General features: G+C 43.2%; 1 protein-coding gene across 1 annotated transcript; it reads left to right on the top strand.

Annotated features, from left to right (window-relative positions):
- The first annotated feature begins 208 nt into the window (after positions 1 to 208).
- Positions 209 to 15,708, top strand: LOC144129886 (uncharacterized). Its single transcript, XM_077663947.1, has 7 exons — positions 209 to 347; positions 3,826 to 4,103; positions 5,064 to 5,222; positions 11,889 to 12,067; positions 12,988 to 13,058; positions 14,212 to 14,298; positions 15,587 to 15,708. Exons 1-7 carry the CDS (start codon positions 209 to 211, stop codon positions 15,706 to 15,708), a joined length of 1,035 nt encoding a protein of 344 aa, XP_077520073.1.
- The last annotated feature ends 5,602 nt before the right edge of the window (positions 15,709 to 21,310 follow it).

Genomic DNA, 21,310 nt, shown 5'->3' with positions numbered 1-21,310 from the left:
TCTTGGGTTTCAGTGCAGGACAGATCCAAGGCAGCTATTGGATGTCGGCTTAGCCTCACCGTGACATGCACAGTTTGCACCCTGGTAAAGAAGCCTCGGAATTGGGGTCGGCTTCGAGTGACGGCCGCAGTGAGAGTAATCCAAACTCCGGTCCTCCAGATCGCGACCCCCTTTGCAGGGTTAAGGCCACGGGGGAGGGCTACCGAACATGGCGGGACTAGCAGCGCCGGAAGACCACTCTTTCCTCGTCAGACTGAGTGTGGCATCATTCGAACTTAGGAATTTAGTCGACAAGAAGTTGGGGGCCACCCGGCGGATTGCAGAATCTCAGTTGGGAAGATCAGAAGGTCACGTGGTGGTCAATAAATACAAATTGTCTGTGGCATGCGAACGCCGATGTTTTTCCGAGCAACTGGGGTGCGAGTTACATCTCGGAGTAAGCGAACTGTTATAGGTTGATTTGTGCGGATGATGATGTTGGCCATAAGGAGCATATTAATCGTAGGCAGAGACCAATCGTCGCAAGGATAGCGGATTTTTGCCGTTGCCAAACTCTGCATGCTGCACGCTACAGATGTAACGATGGAGTCATGGGACAGATGAGCGTCTTGCTCGATAATGGGCTCGCTAAGATACCATGCAGCATAATTAGATGTTTAACGACTGTATTGGTGGGCTCGTTATTCCTAAGCTGCACAAAATCTAAGGAGAAAGAACAGAAGGTGGGTATTGCTTTCAAGAGCTCAAAGTATCATGTGCAAAGAGTGCTCACGTTTATTCTTAAAGTTTGGCCTTTAGTTAACGAACCTCACGTCACTGCTGCAGTAGTTTAGCCAATCTGTAGTAACTGAGCCACATAGAAAAGAAAGAAAAACCTGAAAGTTTAGCAAACCATTACAAATATAACCGTTACAAACGCCGGTACACTCCGCCTACAGTGGTGCATGAAGCAAAGCTGGATGGATTAAAATAACGGAAAAAAAATTGCTGAAATCAAATTTCTTAGTGCTTGTATTTTTCAAAACCAGTCATAGATCCCTGAGAATACATAATTAAGCACTCATCAAAAAATGTGTTCATAAGCATTAACACTTTATGAAATTGAATATATCGCTGCTCGTACGGATGTCTATAAGTATTTTTTTCCAGAATATCATCAGAGACTGGAACGCACTTCGCGCATCAATCTCTCTTATTGATTTTTCAGGAAATTAAATTGCGAAGTCATTGTCTCACATATGTCGGTGGACATCGGAACCGCGTCATAAGGGAAGGGTGGAAGGTGGTTGTGAAAGAAGAAAGGAAGAAAGAGTTTCCGTAGTGGTCTCCGGAGTAATTTCCATCACCTGGGGATCCTTAACGTGCACTGGCTTCGCACAGCACACGGACGCCTTTGCGTTTGGCCTCCATTGAAGCGCGGCCGCCGCGGCCGGACTCGCATCCGGGTACTCCGGCTCAGTAGGCGAGCACCTTAACCACTGAGCCACCGAGGCAGGTCTCCTCTGCCTCCCCCAATCACTAATTTGAGCCGTCAGGAGACTTTGTCCAGGATACGCTATGTTAACATGACAGCGTTGTTGACGTTGCCGACGTTGTAAACTAGAACCTCCAAGTGAAAAATTTGTGCGGAGATACGGAAAATCGAACTCAGGCGTATAAGACTACGAGGCGAGCAAACGCAGAAAACTCTACGAAGGTGCGTTGGCTCGAACTGAATAAAGAGTGAGCCTAGTGAATGCGCTGTGGTCTTTGACTTCCTGAAGAGCCTTTGTGCGCTGATGCATACATGAGTAATAACCTGGCAGCGCTGCAATACGATGCAACACGCGGCTGGTTTAGGAAACTCCTCAGTTTCTTACTACGTGGGCTAAGATTATTCTTGCACTACTCTTCATGTCAATCTCTTCCGTTCCTACGTCACTGGTTTATCATTTCCGTGCGTTTCCTCCTCGGCGTCAATATGTTTCCGAACTCTGAAAATCATAGGTCCACTGTCAACCTCTTCACTCTGGTGGAAAAAACACGTTTTTAATTTCTTCCTTTTGCGTAAATAGACTTCGCCTCCGCGTCCGCGCCTGGTTATGACGTACGCCGCACTGTAAATATATCAATAGTGTCAAAGCTTTCATGTTCTTCCTCTTAATTTATAGTACCCCTGCGCTGACATGAATATGCTACATGATGTTTGCAGCCATCGTTCATTTCGGTTTTATTTTTATTTTTCTTTGTTAGTCGTTTACGAAGCAATCTGCCTGAAGAATTCTGGGCCTATAAAATGAGAAGCTGCCGCACCTTACGTCTGACTGGCATATAAAACACTTTTAACTGCTTTTAATTCGCAGTCACCTCGTCTGCAATATTTTTCCATTGTACGCACCAAAAAAACTTCAATTTCATGTCTGCGATACTGTTTGCAAAGAAATCATCGCAACAAATACGGCGGGCAAAAAATTCAATTGACAAAACATTAAATCTTTATTGTGCCAAGTTTTGAATCAGGAACGACTTGTGGCCCTGAAAAATGAAAAAAAATGTAGGACTCAAAAGAGAAATGCAAACGATGGGTGTTCATTTCTGCATACAACATGCAACATTCCCTTCCAGTAGAGGCTGCCACGAAAGAGTTATGTGGTTGGTGCATTCAATATACTTTGCTTATACCTACTGATTCAAGCTTATTCATCCATGTGTTAATCGCTCTTGGCATTATACTCTACCTACTGCTATCTAGTGTATGGCAAGATGAAAAAAAAGGAAGACAAAAAACGAACACAAACTGCACAAAGCAGTCCCTGTTGTAATTTATGCTGCGAAGTTCAACGCACATTTAGAACCAATTATCACGGGCTAAGATTTCCATCAAGTAATACTGTATCATTACATTGTTCGGTTGAGATAAAATCAGAGACCTCACAAGAATCATTATCCTTGTTTATTGTTTTTAAAAAAATTAACAAAAAGAGAACTACGAAACGCACTACAAAACGATCATAAAAAATTGTTTTCAAACGAACAAAGTGTGGTGATCGCATTTTTCCGCATTTTCAATATGAATGGCTGAATGGAGATTTTATAAAGCATGTAGAGAAACCATAAACTGCTTAGTGCTGTGGCCTTTAATTAATCAGCACCGCAAATGATCACAGGTAGGTGGTTCGCGAAATGAAGGGCGAAATGATGACGTAATGCATTGTGGGTTTCTTGATGACTGTTATTTTATTCATGGTGGAATTTTTGTTACGCAATAAATCAAGAGGAACTGTAATTTCGTTCAGTCAATAATTTTGTTGCCTCTCTACCGTTTCTGGTATTGGCATCCTGATTATATCTTGTATGGACTAAAGGACTTGCCTCCAAATAAGCGTTATCGTTTTTACGCCACTCGACATAAGTAACTCCAGATTGATGCACGTGTTTCCCGTGCGTAAGACTGTTTCCTAGAGTGGAGCCCCTATGTGGCTTCGATCACGACGCAAGACGACGAATTTCACAGTGCTTTCTCAATAGGTGTTTCGTATGTTTGGCTACGTGTTTTTACGACAGTGCCTGATGAGCAATTGTAAGCAGAGGTGAGCAGGAAGAGTGAAGCGCAGGCTGCTTGCAAAGGGTGGTCATGTGATCAAACGTCAGCTTGTCCACAAAACATCACAGTTACAGAAACAACGCGAAACAGGAACGAAGCAAACACATATTAGGCGGTTAAATGATTGATTGATTGATTGATTGATTGATTGATTGATTGATTGATTGATTGATTGATTGATTGATTGATTGATTGATTGATTGATTGATTGATTGATTGATTGAAGCACGTTTTTTTTTAAGCCCTCACGTGCGCATTACTTGTGGCGTCTTTGCGGGAATATGGCCCCACTGTTGACACGGCGGCCGAGGTCCGTGCTGACTCGGTCGTCGTCGACTTTCGTACATGCGGGGATAGGCCCCTCTGCCACAGATTCCTCGAGGTTTGCCAAAGCGACGGTCATGCAGTCGTGGTTTACTGGCAAGACCCAGTCGCTGTACGTGGCCGGGCGGAGAGCACTAGGAACTTCTGCGAGCGCTATTCAACGCAGATCCAGATACTCGTGTCATCCCCACATGATGTGCGTAGCGGTTGTCGACATTGGCAACGACGGCACATTTTGTCGTAGGGCTCATTGTTGCAAAAGTTGTCTCGTTTTCTCTTCCCAATGACTCGTTAGAAACACGGAATATTACTATGGACAAAGAATAAACGTGAACCGGGGGGATTGTGTGTGTGATTGTTTATGATTCGGCGGTGCCCTCGTGGTCGTGATCCTGATCCCCTCTCAATATACACACTCCCCAAAAGCCGGTTTGCGCAAATTATTAGGCCAGTCAAGGGCGTGTCTCCTCTATCGGGAATTGCCTTTCTACTCACGGTCAAAGGCAAAGAGTGCACACTGGCGTGTATTCTTTGGCCAACAATTTCGGTTATTTGGATGACAGCACGATCATGCCAAATGACTGACCTCTTTGTTACGGTGCTGTTGAAGATTGTAGCATGCTTTATAAGACCGCTTCGTCATCGTGTCGTTATCCGTGACCAACACCTTCCAAGATGTTGCCGTGACGTTCCCACAGTTTTTTGTTGTGCGCTATGTTGTTATGTATAGTGTTTTCATACCATCACCATCCAAGATAAGAAACCAGCGAAAGTTGCCGCTTTTAGCGTTTTCGACAGTGATGCTAAGATTCATGAGTGACGAAGGCCATTCTGCTTATTATGCTCAGTGGTGAAGATTTTTATTTGCCAACAGCACGGCTTTGCTGTTTCCCACAAGGACGTAGGGCTGGCCTAACGTAGTGTGGACGCGCATAATAATTGCACGCTTCACCTAGGGTGTATAACATCATTTTGACTGACCGGCAAACTCGGGGCAAGCTCGTGAATTTTGAAAGCCCCTTAGAATTTATGTCGGGACTTTGTCGGCGGCGGCAGCAGCAGCAGCTTGCAAGGTCACGTCATCCTAGGTTACGTGCCGTTGTGCCGTCATCAAAACCTGTACACCGGATTGTGCGCAAACTGTTCACCGTTGCAGGTGGCCAGTGGTAGTTCGCAAGTTGCCCGGGATCCTCGGGAAGAACCACCTGGGTCTAATAAGCTCCAGCCATGGCAACACCTGTCATTGCAGGAAGGTGCTGCATCGCTGAACCGATGCAGCACTGCGGTAGCAGAGTACGAAAACTGCCAGATGTCTGTGAGTGTAGTGAATGACCAAATCCCCACATATGTGCATTAGCCATTTTACGCTATCGCGTCATACCGATAAGGCGGAGCTTAAGTGTCTCCAACAATTTTTTTTATTGTGCAATAACATCACCAACATATTGGAGACCACGGCAATGAACCACTTCACAGAGAGCTTAGCTGCTCGTGAACAAGAAACATTGGAGCGCGGGCCTGTTTTGAGGTGCAGTTAACAGCAAGCCCAGTATAGTTTATATGTGTGGCGTGTCTCACTGAAGAAAAAAGGGAACTCGAGTCGCTCAAGTGATTGCTCACAATGGATGCGTTTTGATGCACAAATCCACGAATTATAAACGCAAAGCTCGACCTCTAAAGGCCAATATTTCCTTGAGGCGTCCATTTCAATCAAATACGTCAGTGACAGGCCGTCTTGACTTCAGACGCGCTATTGCGGAATTTAAGCAACCTATCATTGGCCTTTTCATAGATGCTAGTTCAATAATGTCCTCCGTAGCTGGGTCCTACAGCTATCTCAGGAAATAAGGGAAATCTAGTGGTCTTCACACAAGTGACGCGCAGCGCCCTCAAGGAGAAAACTAAAATTCTGTTGGCAAATTTCTGCAGTCTAGTCAGTCTGGCGGGCGACGCTCCCGTACTGCTGAAGCCAGTCTTCAATACGCAAGATGGCAGCCGCTATGTATTGTCGGTGAGGTAAATGACAACAGGAAAGTGGAAAAAATTGTTCTGCTAGACTTGGGACATGGTCGGTGGTGTCACGTTAAGTTCCTGCGCGTACCTTCTTTCTAGGCTCGGCAAGTCCCCGAATTCCGTAGCATATCTTTGAAGCGGCCAGCAGACAGGTACCTAGGTCTCATATGCGAACGGTCGGCGGCCAACAAGAAGGGGGGACAGGATCAAAGACGCAGCACGACAAGAGCCAGGCGAAACGGTTGTTGTTAGTCAAACATCAGATGACACACAGTAATAATGGGAGATCGGTCAAGAATCTGGAGCCGTGATAGCAGCTCGGCTGTATATCTACATGGCCAAAAAATACAACAATGGAAAGGGCTTGAACCCTCTTAAACCGAGTAGACGTGCTAAAGGATGTGTTTAGCGTGATTTCCTCACGGTTTTGCTTTCATCGATCGCCGGAACATCTGGCGACGATATTGATTTCAGGTTCAGGTTCAGGTGAAATCGAGGTTAAGCTGTACGGATCTGTTTGTACCTCAGATGGAAGTTTACGAATACGATCATGTGCAATCAAGATCGAGAGAGCTTGTTGCCGTTTAACACGAGGCGTGAGAGGCTGCCACGATAGCAAAGTGCTCTCGTGCAGTGGCCAGCGAAGCTGCTGTGTTCAGGCCGTCGGGGGTTTGAATCCTAGTCTCGACAATGTTTATTTTTTATTCAAGGTGAAGACTTCAGTGATGGCGTGGTTTTTGTAGCTTTGGTCGTGAAGTAAAACTTTGGCTCCAAAAGGCAGACAGCCAAGGAGCCCTCGTTCAATCTACCGCCTTACCACTTCACCCCGAGCAGACTGATTTGAATGAATATGGCACACCTGACAATATTGCCCACATTTGTGCCGCGGAAGGCTTTTAACAAAATTATTGTGTCCAGAAAAAACGCAAAAAAGCATGGTACCGATAAGAAGTCGCATACACATTTTGATACAAGTTTTATTGTAGAAGCAGCAGTGTTTTACACGAATTTGTATTCCTAGGACGCAGGCCTTGAATAATCGTTTCATGCGCCATTTGTTTCTGTGAATATATTTACATGAAGGTCGGAGTCTCTTGTTCGGTTCCACTCTTTTCCCTAACGTTAGCGCAGAGACCGCTGTGGCTGAAAGATTGCAGGTCACTCAGGGTTTTCTTAAAAAAGCTTACTCAGTATTCTTGAAACATAGGTGCAGTTAGAAGCTGTTTCTGCGCTATGCGAAGTGCAACCACTGCTCAACCAAGTTGGAGATCTAAGATAGCGCGCACTTTAATTAGCAACGCTGAAATGCTTGTGATCATGTTGCTTTCGCTATTTTAGTATAATATAAATAACTAATATCATTCGGTGCCTGCGCAATCCTTTCTGCAAATTTCAAAAGGCAGTTAAGAAAGGAGCTTATTCTCCACAGAATGGCATAAGGCATTAATGACATATTTAGATTCAGTCCTTCCGTACGTGCTTCACAGGGCTTCTTCAAGTTCTTTGTTTTGGTTACTTGCAATCATTTTCACTGAAAAATCTGATACCTAAGAATGACATCCAGGTGTTTATCGCGATATCCTTTATCCCGCCCATCTGAGAGGAGATTAAGAAAAACGCGCTCATTCTTGACCCGTGTTTATCTTACTCACCTTCAGCTGCGGCATATGTATTTCTTTGTATACTCTGTCGTAACTGCGCTATTTGGCGCAATGAACCCTTCCCTAGGAACGCAATGTTTGTCTGGCAGCAATTAGGGACCAGTTCGCCTAGACATCCTTGTGCTATTGAAACATGCTCAAGGCGAATTTCAATTTCAGATTTATACACGCACTTTAGGTCATCCCAAAATCCAGCCGATGTGTCAAACAATGAATCCGTCAATATCTGAAATCATCTAAGCCTAGGAGGCACAAGTCAGATATAGCCTCCGGGGTAGTCCAGAGGGTATGGTGCTCGTCTGCTGGACAGGAAGACAAGCATTTGATCCCAGCCACGGAAGTCGAATTCGGACGGATGCGTGATCTAGAAGCCTGTGTATCTTGCGGTGTCAGTGCAAAGTATAGAATCCCAAGCGGTTGAAATGTTCCGGAGCATGCCGCTACATCGTCCCTCAAAGTCTGAATATGCGATGTTAAATCTTATAAAACCAAAACCCAGCAAGTTAGATATGTGGTTTCCAGTTCTATGCTCATAAACTACGGCTAAATAGTTATTTTTTATCCTGCGTGCTGTCCTACACTTATGTGCAGGTCGCTGCAGAGGGCAATGACATTTGCCGTCATGAATCAGAAAGATTGAAGAGATCCGCGACAATATTATTTTATTTTCACTGAAACCGCTCAAGCTCGTAGGCGCACATTTCGATCGACAGATGTCATCATAAAACGGCACGAGTGACAACGTTTTTCTGCAGCCGGAATGCCCACAGACGTACATATATAAACGGCGGTCAATCCAGCGCGAAGAACGACCATCATCTCTGACTTCTCGAAATGGCGCTCTGCTTTACCACAGCACTGGTTCTTGCCTTTGTGGCCTCGACTGCTTTCGGTGACGAGATATCGGTCAGTATGAATAGCCCATATTGCTGCAGATAAACGCTACGGCAGATTGAATAATTTCCTCTATCGAACTACTTAATCCGCCGATTGTTGCTTATAAAGTCATGGCTTAATTCTGCGTGCCCTGAGTAATTTCCTACCGCAATGAATAGCACTGCATGCTAGCCGATACCCGTAGTTTGAAAAAAAAAGTTCTGCGAACGCTCAAAAATAAAGCTGAACCACACAAAAGGCATATATAGATGTTATTTTCCATTAGTCCTCTGATCAGATTTAACCGTCCGCCATTGAGCTCTGTTTAGCGTTCACCTGTCAATCCGTGGAAATTGTGACGATCAAACGGCACGTTTATTTTCGCTGTTGTGCGCCCCCACATTCAGGCGATGTATATACGTAGAGTCAGTGCGAAGTGCACCCATACCAACCAACTTTTCTTCATGAGATTTCGCTTTCTTCCACCGTTTCTATTCGTTTTTGTCACTACTGTTTCCCTTGGAGAAATAGGTATTTTTTAGTACAGACAACGACCGTGGCTCTATATTTGGGCAAGAAGCTTGAGAAGGGTTTTAAACTTCTCTCCTGCTGTTATGTATTGTAGTGACTTCATTCCGACTCAGGCGTTTCTTCTAAACGATTTCCATCGTTTGCAATTGCCATGAGATACCCAGAGACTATGTAGTAGCGCACTTTTTCAAGAATGGTTTTTATTAGAATGTCGTTTTTCGCATATAACTACACTGCACACTAACTATCAGTAAAATCTGGGATACTCCTCGGGATGTTTGTAGTTTTCTGCTATTTATTGTCAGAAACGCACCGCATTGGTTTCCTAAGGCAGCCTCTATTGCTTGCTGCAAGTGCAAGGCAAAGATAAAAGACAAACCCTGCAAAGCATCGGAAGATCATCTCACTCTCATCAATATGTTCGTTACAGTCATGGCAGTATTTCATAGCATTCCACAGCTGCCCCACAATTATTGTAAAATACGCACCCCGTTGACGTTTTACGGCAGTGTTAACTGTTCGGTGCAAGTGCTTCGAAAACTAAAAAAAATAATTCTGCTGTGGATCGGAACGTTAGACCGTTAGAATTAATATGTTCATGACACTATCTCACACAGTCGTACCCTTCGCTCACAATAAAAAATGATGTCATAAAATGCTGGCCTTCAACAGAACTTCATGAAAATCAATATTTAACTGTTATGAGAAAAGGAAGCATTACGGATACGCAAGCCAGGAATCCGGAAACGTGCAGCAGAGGCAGATACCGACCCATATAAATGGTTTTAGACCTTTGCGACGTTTGATATGCTTCAACCGCCGGTTATTTTAGTTTCTTACGTTCTGACGATAGAAATTTGCATATTTTGGGGTGAACCTAGAACACCAGTTTATCTTTGTGACGATGTGTTAAACACATATTATCAGTTTTCAACGTGCGTCGTCAAGCCACCCTTCCAAACCAGGGAACATTCTCCTATACTACTTAGTAAATAGATCAATGTATAATTTCTTACCCTGTACCTTACATAACTGGCTTATTTTCTCAATTAGCGGGACTGGCGGCAGGTGGAGTGTACGGAAGCTACTTAATTTTATTTCTCATTTGAAGTGCCGACTGTATTAAGAAATAATAAAAATTATGACATACTACGATAAGAAGTTTTTTGCGTTCCAAAGTTGCTGTTTATCATACGAATCTTTCATTCGATTATATCAGATTGTTCTATTGTACTGAACATCGAAGAGATATCTATCCTGCAGAATGCGCTGTCAAGCTTATAACTATGAATATTTAGTCGAATTCCACCTCTCCACCACACCCAACTTTCAACAGTGGTATCAAAAACTTAATGTTGATTGTTTACTGCCAGTTAACATAAATAGAGGCAATCGCATCGGATTGGTCTGAATGAAATTTTAAGGTAAGCTCGGTGAAGCTGCAAACTTTTCTGTTTCAGTATTTCTACGACTGCTTGTATCCTATATATTTTCTCATTCATGGCAAGGCTCACAAAGGTTAGATGTAAAAAGAAAGGGCTATAAAAAGCGTGTGATTAAAAGAAGCATGGTTTAACAATAAAGTGGGGTTCACTATACTGTTAAAACAGATTATTCACAAAACACAATTAGGTGGTCGTCTGAAACACGGAGCTCGCTTCTCGGTTGTCATCATGGGCTATTTTGTTTTTCTTTAGGCTCCTAAAACATTTGGACGAATGCATCGCCAGCGCTTGGCAAAAATACACAAGCGTTGACAAGTTCACAGAAACCGCTTGCCAGGGTTTATTACGAATGCGGTTCAGTGTAGAACACATAACGCTGGCTCATTGAGCATTCCCATTTCGTTTTCCATCTGGAATTGAACTCTAATGTCTTATTACCTAATGTAATAGATTGAACGACACGTTGGGTGGCAGGCAAGAGAGGCCATAGATGTTCGTTCCTGCTCATTAGTAATTTGGACCTCTGAAGGTTTAGGGAACACTGACGATTCCGAAGACGGTGCCTTTGAATTCTCATATTTCATAGATCCCGAGACAACTCAATTTAGAAGCTTTGTCCTGAACAGCACAGTGCCGTTCCAGATAGGCACATCTCTACAGAAATTACAGCGATGCGATGGCCAGATCGAATGGAAAAATGTCGGTGGGCTTGCAGATGGAGAGCGATAATGAGGAAACGCAGCCAGACGCACCTGAGTATTTCGTAGCAAACGAAATAGTGAGTGCTGTAGCCAACGCGGCGAGAGGCATAAAACGCTGGAGTCATCTAGTCGTCGCACTGACCCCCTAAACTTCTAGTGCATTCAAAAATCTAAATATCACGAAAGGCAGAATAAAACTTCTATTGCTTTCAAACATTCTCGCTGCATGGAAATATTTAGGCCCTTAGAAGGTTAAATCATTTAAAGTGAGGATTTAACAACTTAAACAAGTTTTCGCTTTCTTTTAAATCGAACTCTTCGGACGTTCAAACCTGGTCAAAGTAGTAGTCACTATTAGGCTGTAGGTACTGACGTCATATACTACACAAATATTTAAACAGATCTTATGCGCAAACAATTAATGCCAAATTCAGAAGCCTGACCTGAGTGCGGTTTACTTAATATATATCATTTGGTCTAGTCTATTCGCTGAAAGTCATAAAAATATTATTTCAATATTTGAACTTTCAAGGTTTAATGATCATCACTTGGCCGTTTTACAAACGCTGCAAAGCTAATGGCTAGCCAAATACTCGCTATTTATTGGGAACGTCGCTTGATATCTTATGTGTATAAATAATGAAAGCTGATTTTCTAGCCTACAGTTTAAACTTATTCTGGGACTATCATGAGTATTATGTCGAAGATGCTTCAGTAGAGCTAAAAACAGCTTGTTTTCAATGTATGTTTACAGGAAGAAAATACTGCTGTGCTGGTGGAAGCAGCAGGGCTTCTGGATAACGACATTGCATTCTACAGTTCTATTAACGATCCTAAGGAGAAGTGCTTGTACTGCACCCGGCCAGTTTACGAAGCTGAAGAGCGGTTTGCCATTTTCGTTTTCCATTACCAGAGCCAGAATGGAGAACCTGGGTAGGTAGCAGCTTCATTAAAACGTTGACTACCTCAAAGTTATGTAGAATTCCTGGCAGGCTTCACACATGGCAATTCAAAGGGATAGAAAAACGGAAGAAAAATTTCGAATTTCACAAGAATGAGACATAGAAAGACGCATAAAAGAGGTTTTCGGCTACAACACGCTTGATTTGAGCAGGAAACAGACAGCAGAAAGAGCGTTATAGAATAGCTATTCTAATTTCAGACAATCTTCCAGCAGACATAATGTACTCTTTTAAACACCAGATGCTTCATGGACACCTTAGGGGTTTTCGAGAAAAACAGTTCGCGGCAACAGTAATTTCAACATCGGTCCCCGGTCAATTCTCTGTCCCAAGCAAATGTACTGTGTGCTATGTCACACAATACGTCATGAAATCTTGATAAATTTTAATCTGCACCAGCGTAGAGATTTGCTTTTGATGATAGAAAGTGTAACATTTTTTCCTAATTTATAGTCGTCATTTATTGGTGGGCAAATTAAATGTTCTGAAAGAAGTACATGGTTCATGGCGAGTTTCTACATATTCTAGAAGGGTGTGCAGACAGCGGCAGTACTATAAAGGCCATTACATTTGAGTGGAAACACTTGCGGAGCACTCAAGAGGGGAAAATAACCGTATAAATGTAGTGATTTAACCATCACAGTCGATGAGAAAGCCAAAACCTAAGCCCTGCTGTCCGAAAAACAGCCAGGCTATGTATTGGCGTCTCTTTCTTTCGCATCGGCGAAGATCTCGGCAGCAGGGAAGAATCTTGCAGGCTTTTTGCTGCCCTATCTACCCGTTTCACGCGCCTGAAAAGAGCTTCATGCGCTTGTGTCGGGTGACGCGTTTACTTAAAAGCTTTGGTAGAAGTTCGTTTCCTTATAAGCCTATGTTTATTTTCTCCATTAGGAATGATGTACCTTACTGTGTAAACCTTACTGCCACGGTGTCGAACAAGTTCGGCTTCGGTGCTTGCAAAGGTGAGCATTTGTTCGTACGTGTGCACACGAATCAGAAATCTGAATTGAATACTTCATTGCACTTTCCATTGACATATTACATTGAAAACCAGTTTTCGTAAGCCCCAATTTCGCCGAGTTATAGCTGTTATGATTTCCTGTTAATATACACTAATAAATGAAAGCTCTAGTGTTCCACAGCTGTGACCGTAGGTATGTGACGTAGGACTCAAACCACGTCATTAAGAGAACAAATTACATGGATATGAGCATTTCACCCTTTGAAGCTCATCAGTCACAAAACTGGCCAATTGCCACTCTTAAGTAGCCTCACAAACACAGTTAACGGCAACACTGGCACCTGTTGCTCCGCGTACTAGGAGCGCACTCTAATGGCGCAATGAGAACAAACGTATATGCGCAGTCTGCAATATACCCGTTAGAGTACATCTAGCAGCCTACGCTGCGTTTATTCTTGCATTCACGACGTTTTTTCTTATTTTTGCTCGGTTGCCATACCATTTTCAGTATTTTTGCTCATCATTCTGGACTTACAGTACTTTTTATTCCTATTATGTCTTTTTCTATATTTCGTCTCTTCCCGTTCCTCAGTTTTTCTTCTCTTGCTTCTGTATTGAACAATTCAAGTGATTCGCCGGCTTAAGAATATAATAGTTCGCTAATTGCTTGTATACATGATATGATCCAGTAAGCACGAAGATGACAGAATAAAACCTATGTGTATCGAAACTTTACCAAATATTACTTGACTGCACAAGCAACTTGCCCCATTGTGGCCGTTTTGTCATCCCATTTACTAACATATGAGGTGAGCGAGACAAGCCGATCTGTCTGGATAGCACATGAATGCCGTCTTGCAAACCACTAGGGCATATTTCAACCACAAATCTTTAGTGGCGACTGAGTTTAAAAGCCTTAGTGAGCTTTTGGGATTAATTATGAAACCCAGCACGAATGCACCAAGCACTATAGACTGGGCCATACACTCCATTTCCGCTCGTTAGTAATTTTGAAAGAAAGAAGTGAATTATGATGATTACCCACAAAAACTGTGCTATTTTGCTGACAAAGCACAGATGTTTAGCTGCTTGTGCAAATTCTAATAAACCTTCGTTCTCAGACCTTAACGATGAGTTTTCTTTTCTTCTTTTAGACGGCCCAATTTCTACTTCAGCCCAGGGTTACTATTACGACGGAAAGAGCTGCTTTCTAGCCTCATTTCCGCTTCCTGACGGCGAACGTAAGTGAAATAAAAAAAATAAAGGGCTTGTTCCTGCTAGATCAAGGTTTATTCTATATATGTTTTGGTATTTATCAACGCTTGCAGAAGCGCCAAGTTAATACTTCATCAGCGGTAAACTTTCGAGTTGTAATGAATCGAGCCGTTTTATTGCACACCTGAAAATAACTTAATCGTTTCAAGCCCAATCCAGTGTGCACACATGTTTCCAATCATTAGCCACAGAGAACATCTACAAAAGACCAAGTATGACACAATAAGCTGGCTACAAGGCATTTTGTGTAGTCGCCAAAAACTATGCCTTATGTAGCCGCGACTCGTGAAGTACATGGAACCAGCAGCTATAAAGGATTAAGTTGGAAGCTGTTCCGCTACGAGCTAAAGAGCGTGAGTGCGGCAGTCCTGAACAAAAAATAATTTGTCTTACAGCTCTCTCATGTAACGTAACTACAGATTACTTTGACTAGATTACGTTAGGAACAAACGATGGAAATAGTGAAGGAATGTCACGACACGAAAATATATGTCTCGTCCTAACCAGGAAGCCGTTAATCCTAATAAGCCTATTTGTCTTCTTACTATAAGCCGGTATGCTATCTCTGAGCTATGGCTCTTTCAGCAAGACTAACACGGCTTGCGCCAATAAATGTCCACTATTATATAGAAACCTGCTCACAGACACGTAAAGTGGTCAGAGCAGCACTCCGCGCTGACAGCCCTCACAGAGTTTCATCGACTTACCCCTTTACTATAGTTTGATTAGCCACCGTCGTGCGCTTTTTACTTCTCTGTGGTCGCCAGGTGCTGCTAAGGGTTGGCTTCATTAGGTTTACTATAATTTCGCTGTTTGAACAAAACACAATGCTATTATCACTTAAGATTATATTTAATTAATTTAGAAAAAATTAAAAATAAGCTCTGCCGTTGTACTGAAGCGGCAAAAAGCTTTTATTGTAGGTTACAGCACGGCTAGAAGGCCCCACTGTCTGTTACTAAATGCACTTTTAAGCATTAGGCGCTCAGTACACGTGTACGAGCGTATCTATACCTTAAACTTGGAAGTCCAAAATGTTGAATTGGAATTAAAACCAACTTTCATGCCAGCATTGGATCAGAAACCTTACTTCAGAGGGCACTGCGGGAGGAAGCCAGCTTTTTAATCTGCGACTGCTACATTATGGAGGCTTAGAGTGCTTTATCGGTTTAGGTTCCTGTTTTTTATCTTTATGATGTTAACAAACAAGTCAAGCAAATGTATCAGCGCTTTTGATTATTGTCGTTTTCCTAGATTGTCTCCTGTGGGTGAAGAGAGACTACAAGGATTCTCTGCCAAGGAAATGTGTGAGGGCATTTGAAAAGTACTGCGGGCCCGAGAAGTACACTCTTTATGACAAAAACCAATGCTCCTAAGTTTTCACGTCAAGGAGTCACCTTGCGGAGTTTGGCGCTCTACCAGCAGATTTGAGCCGTTTTTTCGCAGCATGAAAAATAAAGATCTTCAGTCGAGAAGATTTCTTTCGTAATTTTTATTTCTATTTTTTATTTGCTGATAATAATAACTGGAGATGACATCTAAGCTCTGCTCTACGGGAGCGCCGAAATAGCTCTGACGGGTTAATGCACAAATATACAGAACGGGTAATTCTCTACTTTACAATCATAGATTACTGGAAGTCCTGTTATCAATCCTGGTGCAGTAGTGCAGCGTTTAGCTACGCTACACTGCCCTACGAAGGCTGGTTCTGCCATGTGTGCGGTATGTGAGACCAAGTTTATGCTTCCCAAGCAAATTCTCTCGACCAATCATCCATTTAGGCGCCACCAGCCACGGTGCGCACTTCTCTCACAATCGGGTGCGCAAGTTGTAATGACGTCACTAGTCACCTTTATTAGAAGGCCCACCTGCCTCTAATGTTGATTCTATGGGGATTCTTCATGGATATTTCGCTCACCGACAAATACTTCGCGCGACAGCGGGCCTTAACGCTGTCAAGCTAACATGCACCTGGGGTCTGAGTGTAAAACACGTAGCAATATGCCTCCTCGCGTTAACAGAGCGCATATGCAGTCCATAAACTCGGAGGGCGGAATATGGGTCTCAATGAAGAATTTTCGAAGTTTTCAGTAACTGGACGTATAAGTCATTTCTAATATCACCGAAACGCATAAAAAGTGTCGTGTCAAAGAACGACCGCTCCTTTTATCATGTCCATTTAGCACTCTTTTATTCTAGCCAAAGGAACACTGAGCGCAACTTCATCCAACTCTGCTTTTCTTTGTACTAATCAATTCTGCGGCTCTTTCTTTCTATGTTGATGTTTTGTCCACAAGCAAACCACGCATTTGTTCCTGAGCATCTATTCAGGAAAGACGTCTGTTATTGGTATGAAGAAATAAATGGCTATGCACCCTAACTACAGGAATTTGCGCTCAGAAAACGCCTGCAACACATCGCTGTTTACTTGTAAAAACGCTCATGGGTAGAGACATCTCGATTCAAATTCTTCGCCTTTTTCAACATCTAAAAACTCTGTTTTGCATTTAAATTTATATATTCGCCTGTAGAAAACCGCAACTGATCGATATTGACTGTCTTCAGCTTGTGCATTTAGCGTCGCTTTTACACAAGACCGACGCAGTAAACGTTTCCTCGCTTTCTAAGAAGGAGCAAAAGGAGAGGGACTTCATCTACTGCCGAGCTGCTGAGTGGTACATGGCCATAGGTGTTGCATTACCGTTTGCGACCTATCTGCAGCAGTTGTGAGCGTCATCGCCTTTTAGCAGCAGCTAAAATAGAAAGCTCTTGTTTGCAGAACCTATAGAGGCAGATACCAGCGCCTTATTTCAGAAAAGTTAATATCTGGCAACCACATACCATGAAAAATTATTCATTTTTGTTGAGGTGGTAGCTCGAATTGAATTGGTATTTCACACCCGTAATTTATTCTACGCGTTTGAAGAAAGTTAAAGTCATCATGTACTGCAAAGGTCGCTAGCTGATCTCCCACTAAATGTAATCTATTTCTTCCATTTCGCCCCCATAATTCATTCATTATGGCGGTACCGAGAGTGCCTCGTTGTCGACAACTCCGGTTCACCGATATCTCTGCTGCCGCATAAGGGAGTCACACGACTAACATTTCTCCAGGCGAGTTTCACATAACTGTTTGTTTTCGTTATCTGAAGTGGCGACAGCAGCAGTGCTTTTGATGGCGTAGCAAGCACTGCGCACATAAAAGCACCGAGGGCACCCGGGAGAACTCTTGGCGGCAGCTTCGCGAATGCTTCTTCCTTTGCTTTCTCGCAGCCGATTTCATGCCTTGGCTGCTCCATCTTGCACAAGCAATTTTTATTTGCATACGCGGCTTTCCTCACCCGCTTTCATCCATTTCTTTTAAGCCTTGCAGAAATAACAAGCGCTAAAGTTATATTGGTTACACCATGCTGTACTGGCGCAGTGGCTCCTAGAGTTGTGCGAATTATGTTGGCATGGACCAGAGAACCATGAAGCTTGCAGTTGCGTGGAGCGAAACACTGGTGCTAGGCTTGGAGCCATTAAATTGTGTCATCTCCATCGATGCTCAACCTCGTTCTCAAGCTTCCTTTGACGTAAATTGTGTTGGAGGTTTTGGAGGTCAGATCAATCTGACCCCGAAGCATCGGAGCCTGTCGTACGCTGGTTCGGGGTAAAGTGTTTCTTGTGCGCAGCTTCTGACACTGCCTCAACCTTCCCGATTCAACCGGACGTTGCCGCTCTCCTCCCGCCCAGCCTTCAGCCCTCACTAGTAGACTGAACAGCCTGATAGCCACGACCCTTTTGAACAGCGCAACCAAGTCATTAACACTTGCGCTAAGCTGACATCCATTAAAATGATTTCATTGTAATCCGCCCTGACGCCTGTATTCTCGGCTTGCTGCGTTGTAACCATAATAATTTATTGCACCGTCATACGGTAAAAGCATGCTTTGCGTCACACGTAGAACCCGTACACGGCAACTTATAATTATAAATTATAAAGATGTCTTAAAATTTTCTCCTATATTGCTGGTAATGCGAATGCCTAACAGCCCGGGGTCTCCTAAAAACGGCCAGAGTGGATGCTAAGAAAAGAAGAATGTAGTTAGGGGCGGACAGTCTCAGAGGAAGAGATGATATCAAAAAATGTGCTGGTGCAAAAGAACGCCTTTTGGCAGAACCTGCCTACTTGGGAGCAGTTGAATCCGGCGAATGATGATGATCCCTGAACCTACAGATAGAGCCTACAACAAACTAGCAGTATAATCACCTGCGCAGCTAATTGCAACACGAAATGACCATGTTGTAGAATACGCGCTCGAAATACATCCGATTTTTTCACAAACTTGCGGATTTACAATAAGAAACTTTGCGTGGTCTTTATAAACCTGCCTTCCTAAGCGACTCGTATTTTAGATAAGCTAAGCTACTGGCGTTCGTTAAGGTTGCATATGGACATGTTGTTATTGTCATGGTGAGCTGCTCTCTTCTGCGCCTTTTCGTCTGTACTATCGGTGAAGACCGCACAGAGAAAGGCACGAAATAGCCTCTAATAAGTTGCGACTTATCTCACGCAATAGATTCAGCATTCGAGGGGACGATTTTAATACGCTGAGCATGCTCGCAATTCCATATCCTCTCACTTCTATCCGGACCTCTTCATATTGCAAGAGAAGAAGCATTTGGGCGGTTCAGGTGTCCACCGATATGTGAGACAGATACTGCGTCATTTATTTTCCCAAAAAAATAATTTTCTTCCTTTTTTCTTTTTCACGTCTTGTGGTAGAGCACCATAGTTAAGCATCGGTATACAATGTCCTATTGAAAGCAAAAAGGGTCGTCAATTATTGGCGACAAAAAAATTCAGAGCCGAATCCAATTTAACCCGTAAAAACACCTAGAATCTGGCCGGCGCCCAGTTTCCTCTTCAGGCAACAACGTAAACGCCCGAAGCACGACCTTGTATTCGTATTCAGCTGATGCGTATTTGTAGAATGTAACGAAATTTTCGGCATTCCTAATTTGACATAGTCTGAGGTATTTCATTTTTAAATTACACAAAAATCGACCGCAATTATCTTATATTTTCTATGTATCCAAGGGAATAGTCCTCAGGGCCAAATCACACTCAGCGAGAGGTGTCGTGGCATATTCTCCATCTGTCTGTATAATTACTTGTTAGAAGACAGTCAAGACCACTTAAGGAAGATCCACAACCAGGAGCAAACTAACATTTTTATAAACATCACGACCGTGGGCTGCCTAGCATCTCTGATCTTATCTATACTTGCCAAACCAGCAGCCATTTGGTGCTTTCAGATCGAGCAGCCTCGTGTACCCCAGCACTTTGTGGGATGCTTTGAGAGTGCTTTGGCTCGTGCTTCGGTCGTCCGCTGCTTGGGTATTTTGTCATTTCACTTTCCTGCAATATCCTTTCTTCTGCCTCTTCTTGAACATCAAAGTGGTTGGCTGACTTCAGACAGGAATGAACCACATTTTTCAAAGGAGCTCGACAGCGCGGTCCGCTTTCAGTCATATGGACGAGCACTAAATGTCCCCCTTCTCCTCCTCAAGCTTTAAAGCTCTGGAAGGACGGCCTTTGCCCTAACTTTTGAAGACTTTATTTTTAAAGAAGGCAATAAGGGCTCTATTATACGAGTGAAACGCAAACCATGATTTGGCAAAGACGGTACGTTATAGTTTAGAAAGAAAACATGCCGGTAGCGGATCCAAAAAACGGAAGCTGTCTGTCATCTTCTTCTTGCTCGACAGCTATTGGCAGTCCTCTTTTTATGTTTATGGTAATGTTATGCGCCGACTAATTTGGCGCAAGAACACAACATAGATAGAATTAACTACTGCGACTTAAGAAACAGTCCATGCTGGTCGAATAGGTATTCCAGATGACCTTTTGTTTCGTCCATTTGCGTGGAGACGCGACGCAGCTGCGCCATCGGCTGCACTATATAACTGAAATCAAGTTGAATTGCAGGAATTACAGAGAAGGAAGTAAAGGTAACTAAGTAAAATATTGCGGTACTTCTGAACGCGAAATTTTTCTTCTTTCTGATTCAACTGTAATTCTAAAATAAAAATGAGTTTAAATGCAGCAAAACGCAGTATCTTAAGCCAGCCCCTTGGTTCGCTTGGGTATCTGTGGTACCAGGTCCAGCTCAATGGGCCCCGTCTAGAAGTCCTGCTGCAGTGTGCCGGTCAAAAGAGACGTGCCTCGATGGGCAAAGTAATCAAAAACTGCTACTTTACTTATTTACAGGGGTGAAAGTAGAACATCGTGACCAAACATCATCTATTCTTGTTAAGCAGTTCACAAACTGCAGACCTGAAAAACTCAGACCTGGTTTCCAAATAGCCCAATCACTTTATTCCTGTAGCAGGCTTGGTCTTTGCTCACCACAGGACAGGCACAGAATACCTCTTCACACTCAGTAGAAGGAAGGTGAGGTAGACGGGTGGTGGAGCCATCGCTGAAACGCTCCATAACAAAACCGGTTCTCCATCCTGAGACAGAGGCATGTTGTCGCCACTGCTAAGGGTACTAGTTAAGAGTACACTAGTTAAGGGTACCCGAGATATCACCACCAAGACACTTAATGCAACTGCGGATAAGACACTGAAACCGTTCAGAAGATATTTCGGAGTTGGGTAGTTTTGTAGTCTGTGGATTTTTAGACCCATTCTTAAGCTCCTGTATGTTAGGAAGCAGCTGCTGTTAAGTATAAAATGTAAAGAGGAATGTCAGTCTAAAATATGACTCTGATGTTAGTGTAAGATGCCGCGCTTAAAAATGCTGAAATATAAAAGAAATTACCTCGTCCAAATATTCTTCTGTAGCTGCAGGCCCCATATTCTGATAAGGTAGCCTTCAATCCTATTTTCATTTCTGTGACTAAAAGAGCAGAAACACCGTTGGCACGAACTCCAATTGCATGTTTCATCCTTATATTTCTGCCCAACTGATCTTTCGCATAAATAAAA

This window comes from Amblyomma americanum, chromosome 4 (assembly GCF_052857255.1).
Source record: "Amblyomma americanum isolate KBUSLIRL-KWMA chromosome 4, ASM5285725v1, whole genome shotgun sequence".
NCBI lineage: Eukaryota > Metazoa > Arthropoda > Arachnida > Ixodida > Ixodidae > Amblyomma > Amblyomma americanum.
This window is presented reverse-complemented; position numbering and strand designations above follow the sequence as displayed.

What these genes read in the sequence shown, in the direction of transcription:
- LOC144129886 (XM_077663947.1), top strand. Translation starts at nt 209, where the DNA reads ATGGCGGGACTAGCAGCGCCGGAAGACCACTCTTTCCTCGTCAGACTG. An exon ending in TCAGTTGGGAAGATCAGAAG is followed by an intron (nt 348 to 3,825) that starts GTCACGTGGTGG and finishes TTTTTTTTTAAG; the next exon opens with CCCTCACGTGCGCATTACTT. An exon ending in ACGAAAACTGCCAGATGTCT is followed by an intron (nt 5,223 to 11,888) that starts GTGAGTGTAGTG and finishes GTATGTTTACAG; the next exon opens with GAAGAAAATACTGCTGTGCT.